At 40.1% G+C, this 14,781-nt stretch overlaps 1 protein-coding gene across 16 annotated transcripts in view; it reads left to right on the forward strand.

The window, feature by feature from the left end:
* Positions 1-14,781, forward strand: part of PEAK1 (pseudopodium enriched atypical kinase 1) — a 300,593-nt gene that overhangs the window by 242,644 nt on the left and 43,168 nt on the right. For all 16 annotated transcript variants that reach the window (XM_074392604.1, XM_074392605.1, XM_074392607.1 and 13 more), the window contains one exon: positions 11,965-12,158. In XM_074392604.1, the coding sequence (XP_074248705.1) occupies positions 11,965-12,158 (194 nt within the window). The remainder of the gene's footprint in view (positions 1-11,964; positions 12,159-14,781) is intronic.

The following is a 14,781-nucleotide window of genomic DNA, read 5'->3' on the forward strand; positions in this document are numbered from 1 at the left end:
AAAAAAAAATGGATTATTTTCAAATTTTCTCGGTTCTAATTTTTCATATAAATGATAGTTGATATAACTTACACAGATAAGAGTCCATGTGATTCTCAATTTTTAAGACTGTAAAGCAATCCTGAGGCCAAAAAGTTTGAGAATTGTGGAGACAGGCTGTAAATGACATGTTGAAATGTTTGGCTTTTATCCGGTAGATTTTGTAGAGGAAACCGTTTTTAAGCAGGAAAGTAGCATGATTTTTTTAATGAAATATTTTCGTGCAGTAATATTGAAAATAGGCTAGAAGATGGGATACCAATGGGTCAAATTTTAGTTCAAGAATGTGTAGCCAGCCATCATTTCTATCTAGCTAGTCTGGATTAAGAGAAACTAATTTGGTGGTTAGTCTGGTCTGTGACCAGTTAGGAATTTATCAGCTATCATTTTTAAAATGATACCTACCTACCTACCTACCTACCTACCTTTCGTCTCGGCAACTCTTTGGTGTCTGTCACATGGGGGAATAATACTACACAGTGGGAAAAATGCCAGCATTGGAGTCAAAGATTTGAATTCTGACTTACCACTGAGTAGTTGTAACTTTTGACTTATCTCTCTGAGCTAAAGTTTCTCTACATACAATACCTACCTTATAGACATTTTTGAATACTAAATATATAATGTCTGTAAAACATCCACGTAGTATCTAGCAATAGGAAAATTATGCCTGGGGAACCAGAATTTAGTATCATCCTGCTTAATATCTTGCCCCCTGAAATCTATTCTGAGAACAGCCGCCTGCTCTTTCTTAAATGTAAATCTAGTTATATCCCCACACTGAAGAAGGCCCTACGTATGTGGCATCTGCCTACATTTTAATCCTAACATTTTGGGTTTAATCTTATCCTCTTATTCATGAACCTCTAGTTATTCTGGCTTCCTTTTCTTCTGAGTGCCTTGTTTATAATACTGACTTTGCAATCAGTTCTACTGGATTACCTTTTAATTGGGACTATCTTAAAATTGGTCCTATCATTGGTTTTTAAATTTTATTTTAAACTTTTTATGATTGAAAATTTTAAACATATACAAAAGTAGATGGGCTAGTATAGTGAACTACCATTCACCACGAAACCGCACTTCAACAGTTACTAATTTATAACCAGTCTTGTTCCGTCTCTGCCCCTGTTTCCTTCTCCCCATTATTTTGAAACAAATTCCAGATATCATTTCGTTTGTAAATATCTCAGTATGTGTCTCCGAAAGATAAGCCCTTTTTTTCCCTGTAATAATTATATACCAAAAAAGGGTTCTTTAAACCCTAATACCTAACCCCTGGCTAAACATCAGGTATCAAAAATTTTAAAACTATAAGTATTCAGATGACCCTGTTATCTTCATCCCTGTTCTCTCCACAAAGACTTACGTGCGGTTTTCCACTTGATACCTCCACTTCCGATAAGCATTTACAGTGAAATATATCCAAAACAGAACTCTTAATGTTTTGCTACAAACTGTTCCACCCAACTCTTCCCTTCTTGGTAAATGGCCCTCCATTCGTTCAGTTGCTCAAGCCAGAAAACTAGGGGTCATGTTTGATTCTTCTCTTCTCCTCACCCCGACATCTAAAATGCTGGATGATTCAACCTCCAAAATATATTCCAAATCTGTCTCCTCTCTAATTTCTGCTTCTAGTGCCTTGGTCCAAACTGCCATCATCTCTAACCTGTTTTCTAAAGTATCTCCCTGATTGAGCTCTCTGCCTAATCTGTTGCCCCTGGTAACCTCATCTCTTTAGAACAGCCAGGTACACTCCTCATTTTACTCCTACCTTCTGGGTTCAATTTCCTTCTTGACAAGTACCATTTTTAACGGTTCTTTCTATAAGCCGTGGTGGTAAACACTTGATTACTGACTAAAATCATGGTTATCTTAGTGTTATTTAACCAATAACACTTGGTTATTATTTAAAACTGTAGCCAATGGGCCATAGTTATTTGCATGTCAATTTAGTTTTCAGACATAAATTTTGTGTGCAAATTTTGTCCCTGAATGTAAGAATACCTCTAAGCACAAATTGCCGAGTTTAGATACTTAGTCTCACACTTAAGTAAATAATTTTTTTCATACTTGGTTGACAAGATCTATTGCCAGTCACATACATGTGCTAAATTTTCAGTTCAGCTAGGCATGGTAGTGTACTCCTGTAGTTCCAGCTACTTGGAGGCCAAGGCAGGAGGATCACTTGAGCCCAAGAGTTCAGGTTCAGCCTGGGCAACATACATAGCGAGGCTCCCTTCTCACCATCTCTAAAAAATAAATTTAAAATTTAATTTAAAAATATTTTTTTCTAGAGAGAAAAATATAATCTACACATTCAGAAAATAAAAGTAACACTCCACCAAAATTAAGGATATCATTTGCTACCCGACTGGCCTTTAGCTAACCTTTCTAAATCTACCACCCCTGAATTTCATGCTCCCCATTATCAAAGACCCCCAGTGTGTACATCTGGGATACTATGTACGTCATTTCTGTAGGACTTCCAGAATCATGTCAGGAATCCAACTAAGTCTAGCACAGGCTGGGATTCTGTCCAAACCTCAACTTCTGGTTTGGACAGGCAGACTGGATTGGACATACCTGTGCACACTCAGGAATGCTGCTTATTTCTGTCAGCCTTCCTTTACCCTTCTGAGCCCTTTTGGATCTTCTCAGTGACCTTATGTAACTACACCGTATCCCTCGATAATCCAGGAGTCAATCCTGGGAGCCCTCGAATCCACTCCAGAGTTCAGGGGTATAGCCAGGAGTTGGTAAACTATGGCCGATGGGGCAGATCCAGCCTGTCACCATTTTTTGTAAATGAAGTTATACTGGAAAATAGCCACACTCATCTTTTACATGTTGTCTATGGCTGTTTTTGAGCTACAACAACAGGGTTGAGTAATTGCAACAGCGACCATACCACCCACAAAACCTAAAATACTTACCACGTGGCCTTTTACAGAAGTTCGCTTACCCCTGGACTAAGCCATAATATCAGATTTGTCTGTGGTTGTCAGGCATGCTAGTGACATGTAGCTATTCCAACCAAATACTAGAAAGGTTTGGTACTCACTAAAGTAATCGGCCTAGGCCTATTAGTATATGTGTTGTGTGTATGTGTGTGTGTGTGTGTGTGTGTGTGTGTGTGTGTGTGTGTATGTGTGTGTGTGATAAAATAGCTGAGATATTGCTACATGTTGGAAGATTTGACTTATTGCTGGTGTCACAGTGGTCTCAGAGTGGTCTTCATCCGAGCAGAGCATCTAACAAAAATCATAAATGTCCTAGTACATCAGATCCTCATTTTCTAACATTTTATGAGTGTGCATAATTGTATTCCAAGGAATAAACCTCAGAAGTTTAGAAATGGTCCCAAATTATTACCCCCTCCCTGCTTTTTCATAGTCCATTATGAATTTCTCTTCTATGACTTTAAATTATTTTATTTCCCCTTTCCTGCTTATATCACTTCTGAGGAATGATGCTCCATTACTTAAAATTTTTCTACTCACTTTTCCTGCCTTGCTGCTTGTATACTTATTCCTCTGTTCTTTCTAGAGGAGGAAGGCAGTGAAAAATAGTTTCTCAGAATGTGTTCCTGGGACCAACTACATCACCTGGAGTGTATAAATGCAGATTCCCGGGCCATACCCCAAAGCTGTTAAGTCAGTCCCTTGGGAGCTGAGAATCTGCCATTTTAACAATCTTCCCAGGTAATGAGAGTTTGATAGACATTGGCATAATAGTTCAGAACATAGACTTTGAAGTCACCCAGACCTGAGTTGGAATCCTGCTTTTGCCACAGGTTAGTGTCATCTTGGAGAAGTTCCTTGAGCTCTGCTTACCAGTTTTCTTATCTAGAAACTGAGAAGCAAAATCATATAACTGCTTAAAGGACAGACGCTGGAGCTAAGCTGCAGGATTTGAATCTCAGCCTCACCGGTTACTAGCTGTGCTAAATAACATTAAGTAACATTACTTAACACAGCTGGTAACTTGAACTCTCTGGGCTATAATTTCTTCATTTATAAAACACAGAAAATAGCCTGCCTAGTAAGGTGTTGTGAGACTTAAAGGGGGATGGGATTTCCTCCCAGGGCACATTTGACAGTGTCTGGGGACTTTTTTGGTTATCACAACCGGGAAGCAGGATGTAGTTCCGATGTGTGTCCTCTAGCAGGTGGAGGCAAGAAGTGCTGTTATAGTCCTGCCATGCGGATAGCCCTCCACAGCAAAGAACTTCCTGGCCCAAAGTGTCAATAGCCCCACTTCTGATAAACATGGCTTAGAACAGGCACACAATAAGCACTATGAAAGTTTTGACCACTATTGTTATTTGCCGTTTTGGGAATAATAAGCCTCACTCAAAGTGTTATTGTTTGAAGATAAATATTTAAGCACAGTGCCTAGCATTCGATAAATGTAAAGATAATGGTGATAGTGATTGTTAGGAAGCCAAATATCTAGAAACACAATTATTCTATAACTAGAGCAGCTTCTATTTAAAGACTTTTTTTTTAATGTAAATAATGACTTTTTTGGTTTGTTTAGGATTTTCAAAAGTAAAATACATCTGTAATTAATACCCTACCTTTCAATAATAGCTATGTTTTTTTCTTCTAAGTAAAAGTAAAAGCACTTTTACTTCTTCATCTTCGTAATCAAGTATTGATTGTTGGGTTTCTGCAATATGACGGGCTTGCCTTATGGTAACAGTGTGGTGGAAGGAACATGGACATCAGAATTGGATGGTGTCTATTCAGATCCCAACTCTAGCACCACCTTAGTGCCCATGTAATTTTAGGCAATTGATTTAGCTTCTTTCAACCTCAGTTTCCTCATCTGTAAAATGAGAATAATTGTATCTACCTCCTGAAGAGTTTTCATGAATTAAGTGGGAAAATGCCCAGCTTGTGCAGTACTGAGTAGGTGTGTGTTCTGAGTACTTGTAGATCCCATTCCTGCCCTACATCCATTTCCTCAGTCAGCCTGCAACATTTGTGAGTTAAGTGTACATAATCATTTCTCAGCATCTCCCTACTCTAACTCAAAGGGCAGAAGGAGGTAAGAGGAAAGTGAAAAAAGGCGCGCTGACTTGCTTCTCCAGTGCTTCCAGGCATTCAGGAAAAACGTCCAGGGCCCCAGAAAAGCTGTTTCAAGGGTCGTGCATAGTAACTCACTCCTGTAGTCCCATGACTTTGGGAGACTGAGGCGGGCAGATGACCTGAGGTCAGGAGTTCGCTACCAGCCTGGCCAATATGGTGAAACCCCATCTCTACTAAAAATACAAAATAATTAGCCAGACATTGCAGCAGGTGCCTGTAGTCCCAGCTACTTGGGGGGCTGAGGCAGAAGAATGGCTTGAACCCAGGAGGCGGAGGTTGCAGTGAGCTGAGATCGTGCCACTGCACTCTATCCTGGGCCACACAGTGAGACTCTGTCTTAAAAAAAAAAAGGCCGGGCGTGGTTGCTCATGCCTGTTATCCCAACACTTTGGTTTGGGAGGCTGAGGTGAGTGGATCATCTGAGGTCAGGATGTTGACACCAGCCTGACCAACATGGTGAAATCCCATCTCTACTAAAAGTACAAAAAATAGCCAGGTGTGGTGGGCACCTGTGATCCCAACTGCTTGGGAGATTGAGGTAGGAGAATCCCTTGAATCCAGGAGGTGGAGAGGTTGTAGTGAGGCGAGATCACGCCATTGCATTCCAGCCTGGGGGACAGGAGCAAGATTTTGTCTCAAAAAAAAGAAGGGCTGTTCCACATCCTTCCTGGGTCGGTCCCCTTGGAAAAGGCTATGGGTATATTCTTCTAATACCTTGCCTTTTCAGGAAATGCATATCAGTATCTCACCCCATTCTTTAGAAGTGAGTCAAGGCCAAAATGGTGATGCTAAGGAGCTACTTCTGTTATTGAGAATGTTATTTTTATTGAGAATGGTAACCATATTTTATTGTTCTTTTCCAAAATTAATTGATCTTTTCTGTTAATTTGCACAGATGACATTCGGACTTTGTATTCCATAGAATTTTGAAACTGTAATTTTTCTTAGTATTATAAAGATGACAGTGATTTACAGAGGCCTGTGCCTTAAAGATGCTTTTAATTTGCTATTTGAGTCTGTTTTTAAAAAACGTGGATCTGTACAGTTTCAGAAAATTAGAATTCATTCAAGACCTTGCACATGGCTGCCAGTCTTCCCCATCTCGAGACCTAGCTACTTCATTCACACCAGTAAGAGCTACCTTTGTTTGACCAGACTATGTTATAAATATTAGCAAGAACTCATCAGATCTCAGATAAAGGTTAATCTCAGTTCAGGATAAGAAGTTTGACGTTTTCAGTTAAAGACTACAGAAAGCTTAGCAGAAAATTGGAGATACTAGATAGTGATCAGTAGTCACATACTTTTCTACCTAAGAATGTCAGTGATTGGAAAATCAAGTTGATGACCTGGAAACTAAGATAGGATTAAGAAATGTCACATTCGTAGGGGTTCCTAGAGGTAGAGAGAAAAAAAGAAATGGAAATGTTGGGTTTTTTCTCCCTTTCAATAGATTATAAAGGTCTGGGATTTGATAACTTTGAACTCTCCTTTTCATGTGTTACTGTAGATCCCACATCTGCGAAGGTGCATTATCCCCAGCAACCCCAGAAATATGAAGCTCTGGAAACCAGTTAACAAAATGATGACATTTTATTTCTAACGTGCTTTCATCTGATTTTCAGGGGTAAAAGGAGGTTTAAAAAGTCACACATTTGCTTATTAGCTGTTGTGGGCAACTAGAGACTTGTGTACCTGCTGAAGAGAGCTAAGAAACGGAACTCAGACCATTTGCCCCAAGAGTCAGGTAGTCTCTGTAAAAGTCAGATTTCACTTACTGTCCCTTCTGAAGCTGAATGAAGATGGTTGAATTCTAAGATCGGATTGAACTGAAATTGTGGAAATACTTAGATACGTAAAGGCCTTTAACCTGTTCTAATGTGGAATTTGATTTGCCTTTTTAAAAAGTACATTCAGACCTTTAACAGAATTTTTACAAAAAAAAATCTGTCTTGAATGAATTTGCAGGAAAAGTAAAAGGATTATTTCATTTGGTGGTGTAATGATTAATCTCTACCCCCTGGGTAAACCCAGTGAGCTTCCCATAGGAGATTGCTTCTGCAGCGTTGATTTATGTATGAATAGGGTGGATTGATGAGATACAGCCTTCCAAAGGATTCGTTTGTGTAAAAGACAAATCTATAACAATGTAACTATTTCCTTTGAACACCTTATATTCATTATGCATGTTCAGAAAATGATTTGTCTCTGCGGAGATTATGAAATAGTTTTATAAGTATCAGGTCACACGTGCCAAATCTCAATTAAAAACTGGTCATAAGTGAAAAGTTGGTTGAAGAGTTTGAAGTATAGTCACACACATGTTGTCTTCTGTGTCTGAAAGCAGAAGGAATGCTGAGGGTTCAGGACAAAGAGTAGGTCAAATTGGGTCTGACCCAACCTGCAGATCGAGGGCCTAGGTAACAACAGCATAGTTATTAGGCAAATAGGGGTGTTTCAACATGAATTTAAATGGCAGAAATATAAAAGCCGAAACTTCCTCTTAGTGGGCTATTTGTCACTTAACAATTCTGTTTTATAGTAATGAATATCGGATTGTACTTAGCCTGAAAAAATAAACCAGATACACGAGTCATTATTTGCCAGTTTAAAACATGGGCTAACATATGTATATAAGAAACTCTCACAGATTTCTTGTAATTTTCATTCTAAAGAATTTTTTTACCATCTCATGGATGAAATGGGGGACATTTTTATTTTCTCCATTAACTCCTTCATGATGCCATCATCAAGTCCGTTCAGAAAATCAACGTAATAGGGAAACAGCACCCAGGTTCAAATTCCCATTTTATTGTTTTCTCCGTCACATTAAACATCTCCCAATGAGATATTTGTAAAGTGTTATTTTAGCATTTGAGAGCGTTTTCTGATTTTATGTCCAAATATGGAGCAAATCAATGGTAAAAAATTGAATTCTCCCCTTTTTATTTTGAGACGGAGTCTCTCTCTGTCACCAGACTGGGGTGCAGTGATGCCATCTTGGCTCACTGAAGCCTGCGCCTCCCAAGTTCAAGCAGTTCTCCTGCCTCACCCTCCCAAATAGCTGGGACTACAGGTGCCCACCATGCCCAGCTAATTGTATTTTTAGTAGAAAGAGGGTTTCTCCATGTTGGCCAGGCAGGTCTCAAACTCCGGACCTCAGGTGATCCACCTGCCTCAGCCTCCCAAAGTAGTGGGATTATAGGCATGAGTCATTGTGCCTGGCCTTAAATTCTCTTACTAAATTAATGTGCCTAATGATAAATTAATCCAAGATTTTCCTTTTGTCTTTTTTTCTGAACGATTTATGTTTATGTTATTTGTACATCGTGACGGAATCAACCTTCTCTGATACTTTTCTCAATGTTTTAATTTTTTAGTCATAGTATGTTATTATATCTAACCTTGAACTCTCAGAACCTCTCCCTTTTCCCCGTCTCTTCATTTTAATCATACAAAGAGCTGTTCTTCCTTCAAGCATTAAGACATGACATATCATTGATGTATTTTTAAAATTCTTATTCCTTTTGGAGACTGCTGTCACTGTAAATGCAGATTATAGCCTCCATTTGCAAATCCATGTGATTTTACTTTTATCAGCTCTATTTGTGTAGTTCTTTAGAGTTGACTTTAATTGGTGATTTAGCATACCAGTGCACTTATATAAAATGTGCTCATAAAAACCAGTCTTTATCTTGATTATAGTCTGTGCTGCCTTAGTCCACAAAGAGTTAATAAAACTGGCTTTCACTTTGCTTAGCTCCCCAAAGGTAATTTGGCACATTTCCCAGACCAAACCAGTAAGGTAAGGGTCAAGGTGCAATGAGTGAAGGAACAGAATTCAAACCTTTCCTCATGGTTTGCCCAACTTGTAGCTCTCCAGAACTCAGTGGAATCTATGGTTTATCTGAGTTTCAGAGCATAATTAACAGACTCAAGAAGGCCCTGTGGGAAAATTTCCTTTAATGGGGAATTGTGTTAGTGAGTACAGCAGGTGAGTTTTTAAATATTTCTTGCTTTTAGTATTCATGTTTTGTTTTGTGAACCCCTTCGAAGTACAGAGCCCAGGGAGTTCCTCATAGGTTCATCGCAGCAGCTCTTTCTGTGGTTTTCACTGTAACTGAGCTTTGTTGTTAATAGCCCATTGCCTAGGATGAAAACAGGCAAGTGAGGACGGAATCATGGCTTCTGAACGCTTCGCCAACCCTTTTTGACAAATGGAAAGGAACATTTTGTTTTAGTAATAACCAGGACATGGAGGGAAAAAAAGGAAAGAGTAAGTTTGAAGAGATTAGGAGCCAAGAGGCAGCTATTTAGGAAACCTCTAAAGCTGACTTTAGAACAAGAAATGTCTGGAGCTATAACATTTTTTTCTTTAAGTTGGGGAACTGAAATTTTTTTTTTTTTTTTTTTTTGAGACGGGTTCTCACTCTGTCACCAAGCTGGAGTGCAGTGGCGCCATCTCGGTTCACTGTAACCTCAACCTCACAGGTTCAAAAGATTCTTCTGCCTCAGCCTCCCAAGTAGCTGGGACTGTAGGTGTGCACCATCATGCCCAGCTAATTTTTGTATTTGTAGTAGAGACGAGGTTTCACCATATTGACCAGAATGGTCTCGATCTCTTGACCTCGTGATCCACCCGCCTCAGCCTCCCAAAGTGCTGGGATTACAGGCGTGAGCCACCGCGCCTGCCCGAGGAAGCTGATATTTTTAAGGCACTTTATGTATATTGCTTTGAAACTAGAAATGGTTTCTATTAATGTTTTCCAGAAAAGAACATTTTCCCTTTCTTGAAGCATGAAACTCAGTCTTGACACAACGTGGTGCCTGAGTGTCTTGGCAGTGTCACTTTGTTTTGTCTTTGCTAATTCATGGAGATAGAGCCCCCATGTTACCTTGATTTTATGGTGCTCCATATTATGAAAACCCAACTTTGTGCGGAGCTCCTCCTTTGGGTTGATGACTGAGGGCAGCCCATCGAGAAGAGGCAGCATGCTTCACTGTGTGAGGCCTCCTTTATATATACTACTCTCTTAACTGCTAGAAGAGTGATTCCTTCCAACCTCACCACTATCCTCAAGAGCCAGATCCCCTAATGGAACTTCCAGCTCATTGTTTATTCCTAGTATAGAGATACCTCTGGCTCTGCCAGCTTTGAAAGGATATTTTTGAAGTTGTGTATCCAGCAGACATCAAGGCTTATTTTTCTGTCCAGGCACATGCATAATTTCCATAATGAAAAATTGATAAGAGGGTACTCCTTCGCCTTTAGATCTACTCCCTTAAATCCACAGGCAATATATGTTCTGATGGCACACGATCAAAAAGTACCTCTTTTAAAGAAACTGATAAATGTCACCATGACTCACTGCCAACTGAAAATCCACAGATAACCTGTAATCATATAGAAGTTTCTTTTCCTTCCTTCTTTCTCTTTTTCATAAAGAAACCAGAAGAAAATAGCTGATAAATGTGTGATAATCTCGGAATACTTTTCAGTGGTCGCAGCAACCCTTAAAGATGCATAATTTTGAATTCATTTCATTGACCAGTCCATTGAGATTTTCTAACTAGGCCGGTTTTCTCCACCCGCAACAGAATTGGCACAGTTCAGGTAGACTGGGGAGTGGGGAAGATAGGAAGAGGTAGCTATAAGCATATGAGCAGGCAGTGGTAAAACAAGATTGGTCATATACTGGTATGTGGCCAGCAAGTGCTTCAGATTCATTTTAATAAATGAGATTAACTAGACTGCAGAACTTTCTTTTCCATTTGTCTTCCCTGCTGCATGCATACAGGCAAAGGCTGATGCTTCCGTTCTCTTGGCAACAAGATCTTCCTGGCCTCAGTTGACCTACTAAAACAATGGCTTAACTTCCTTATGCAGCTAGTTTAATCTCAACTTTATTCTTGATCCTGATTTAGTACACACCTTAGTGTACTACACACTACCTGAACTAGAACGGGAAATGGGAAAAGAAGACATTTCAGGCTGGGCGCGGTGGCTCAAGCCTGTAATCCCAGCACTTTGGGAGGCCGAGGCGGGCGGATCAGGAGGTCAAGAGATCAAGACCATCCTGGCCAACATGGTGAAACCCCGTCTCTACTAAAAATACAAAAATTAGCCGGGCGTGGTGGCGTGCGCCTGTAGTCCCAGCTACTTGGGAGGCTGAGGCGGAAGAATTGCTTGAACCCAGGAGGTGGAGGTTGCAGTGAGCCGAGATTGTGCCACTGCACTCCAGCCTGGCGCCTGGCGACAGAGTGCAACTCTGTCTCAAACAAAAAAAAAAAAGAAGACATTTCAGATCCTGTGGACCCGAACCCTTGTAATGCAACATACAGCAATACGGCATGCATACTTTAGTGTGTACTAAATACTATATATTAAGTCAAACTTTATAGTAAAGTATTTGATATTTATCATAGTATTAGAGTACCATAATTAGTAAGTATGGCAAATACTTTACTAAATACTTGAGTATATGTGTCTTTAGCCAGTTAAATATTCAGCTCCTTCTACCACCAGCATCACCACCTCCCACCAAAATAAAATGTTCCACTCTTTGACTGTTATTCTCAAGCTCTCTTGCAGGCTACCATAACTGCTCCATCAAATTGGGTTCTCAATATGTATGAATCAAGATAAATGGAAGTATCAGTCTAGATGAAGTACTGCCTTGTGTTCAGATAAGTGTACTGGGACTTATGACCCATTACTGTGACCATAGGACCAGTTATTTACATTTGTGGGAAGTGTATGCCTTCTATAAATCTAAACTTCAGTAGAACCTTTCAATACCAATGTGACAAGTGGTCTGATTTGTTTCAGTCACATGACCCATGAAGTAACAGAAGATTTTTCTCCTCGGGATCCAAGAGCTGTTGTTGGGAAGCAAGATGACGGAGGCTGCACTTCAGCCACAACAGCACTGTCCCTACCTGAACTGGACAGGGAAGAGGGAAAAGAAGTCATTTCAGATCCTGTGGACCCGAACCCTTGTAGCGCAACATACAGCAACTTAGGTAAGTGCAAATGTCCACTAAGTAGTATTTAAACTGCCTTTTTATGTACTAGCCAAATGTTCTGTTTTCTTGGAGAGATGGTGTGTTTATTGCTCCAGGAAGCAGAAGTTGGACTATTGGAGTTATAAATTTCAAGTTGTATCAGAAAAAAGTTCTGGTGTTTACTAGGCATGTATTAAACACCTGCAGCCGTGAGCCCTGTGCCAAGTGCTAAGGGTTATTAACACCCAGCTTTGAGGGACTCACCTGGGGGGAAAGGGGTGAACTTGTTCATGATTTCAGTGTGACACCATAAATACATGGGATATTTTTAATATTGCACAGAAGAGCGTGTCAAAAGATGCCTTTCTAGAGATAATTCCTGAACTGATTTAACTGGTTGACAGAGAGAAGAAAGAATATTCCAATCAGAGGCAGCAATATGAGCAAAATTGTGGAGATGCAAAACAGCTTGGTTCATGTAGGCACCACAAACATTTAGTGTTGCCGAAATGTGAATATCATGCATTTCATGCCAATATCATGCATTTCAGGCTAAAACTTAGACTTCTTTTTTTTTTTTTTTTTTTTTTTGCTGTTTGTGATAGTGAGCCATCAAAGATTTTTTTTTTTTTTTCTTTTTTTGAGACAGAGTTTCACTCATCCTCCAGGCTGGAGTGCAATGGCACAATCGCAGTTCACCGCAACCTCTGCCTCCTGGGTTCAAGTGATTCTCCTGCCTCAGCCTTCTGAGTAGCTGGGATTACAGGTGCCTGCTACCATGCCCAGTTAATTTTTGTATTTTTAGTAGAGATGGGGTTTCACCATGCTGGTGTCCAACTCCTGACCTCAGGTGATGCATCCGCCTTGGCCTCCCAAAGGGCTGGGATTACAGGTGTGAGCCACCACACCCAGCCTGGGTTGTAAGCAGGGGAATAACACAATTATATTTGTTTTTTAAAATATCCACCCTGCAGGCTGCCATGTGAACATGGATTATTCGGTAGCCAGGAATTTGGTAGTTAGATACTATTGCAGGACCACACAAAGGGATGAGAAAGGGAGGCTTCAACTAAGATAGTGGGAGGGGGTGGGAAATGGACAGATTTGAGAGATACTTAAGAGGAAAAATACACAAGGTTGGATGATGTGAAGAATCTATGATGTATCCCAAACTTCTGGCTTGGATCAAGCAGACTCAAGAAAGTAAAGATCCTTGTCATTGGAGATATTTAGGCAGAGGCTGATGGACCATCTCTCAGAGGTACTGTGAGGAGGATGCTGCCCTGGAAACAGGATTGAGCTAAGTTACTTCAGAGGTGCCTGCCAATGCAAAGATTCTTCAATTCTCTGATCATCTTCACTCTTCTTCCTTGAATGCTCAATGATTTCTTATCTGTCTCCCTTGAGTGCCACACAGTTTTCTTCCTTCTGAAAAGCAAAGCCTGAAGCAAAATAAGGATTTCTCAGTGCTCTTCTTCCATGAAGTCAGTAGAGAAGTGAGTAGCCTAGACTACTACATGCAAAGCACTAGCAAGATTCATATGAACTACTGACCAATCCTTAGACCCTGTTTGGAAACCAGTGGTGTCTATCAGTGAAGTATTTTTTTTACCTAGTTTCTCATTTCTTTTCTTCTTTGTCCTTTTGCTTTGTCAGGTTATTGTAAGGAAAAATAATTCTAACACTAGCTAGTGTGCTTGGAAATAAAGGAGTCCCTAAGAAAGCCAGAGGTTGAGGTAACACCGTGGTAGAGAATACTTAATCTCCTTTTGAGAAACTGAATCATAACAACCCACATGCAGTTGAAAATAGATTTTAGAAGAAAAAGATTTCCATTCTAAGTTCCAGAAGCTTTATGTGATTTGGAAGTAGGGGAAACATACTATAGTTTACCCAAACTACTATCTTGGACACCGTTTTCAAGTTGGAACAGATAGTCAAAACAGCTTATTGGACTTTTCCCAGTCTTTGGTATTTTGTGAGACACATTATAAAATGAAAATTTACTGTTGTTAGAGACAGAATGCTTGTTTCTAGGTGCCGCAAAGAAAAACTAGCATTCAGACAAAGTTTTCTCGGCAAGGCAATTTTACTTTCTGCAGAAAGGGTACTGCTTATCAGTGGTCTTGCCACAAGAGTACATTGAACAAAAGAAAGGCAGACATACTTATCCCTTATGCATTGGGTTCTTGCTGTTGTGTCTGATCTCCATTGGTTAGAGCCGGACCTCACAGTGTAAGCTAAACCTGATTGGCTAATAACTTAAAACTTTCCTGAATAGGTAAAGCAATGGAGAACAAAGGAAAAGAGGAAGTTGCTTGTGAAAGGACTTAGAAAAATAATAACATTTCCAAATAAGGAAGGGGAATAGGCTGCGAGCTGGGATGTGCCTGTGAGCATGTCCAGCACAAATATCTTGGTTAAAGTACAAGGACATAGGCCAGGCACAGTGGCTCATGCCTGTAATCCCAGCACTTTGGAAGGCTGAGGTGGGTGGATCCCAAGGTCAGGAGTTTGAGACTAGCCCAACCAACATGGTGAAACCCCATCTCTACTAAAAATACAAAAATTAGCCAGTGTGGTGGTGGGCGCCTATAATCCCAGCTACTCAAGAGGCAAGAGCATCACTTGAACCTGGGAG

This window comes from Saimiri boliviensis, chromosome 2, assembly GCF_048565385.1.
Source record: "Saimiri boliviensis isolate mSaiBol1 chromosome 2, mSaiBol1.pri, whole genome shotgun sequence".
Taxonomy (NCBI): domain Eukaryota; kingdom Metazoa; phylum Chordata; class Mammalia; order Primates; family Cebidae; genus Saimiri; species Saimiri boliviensis.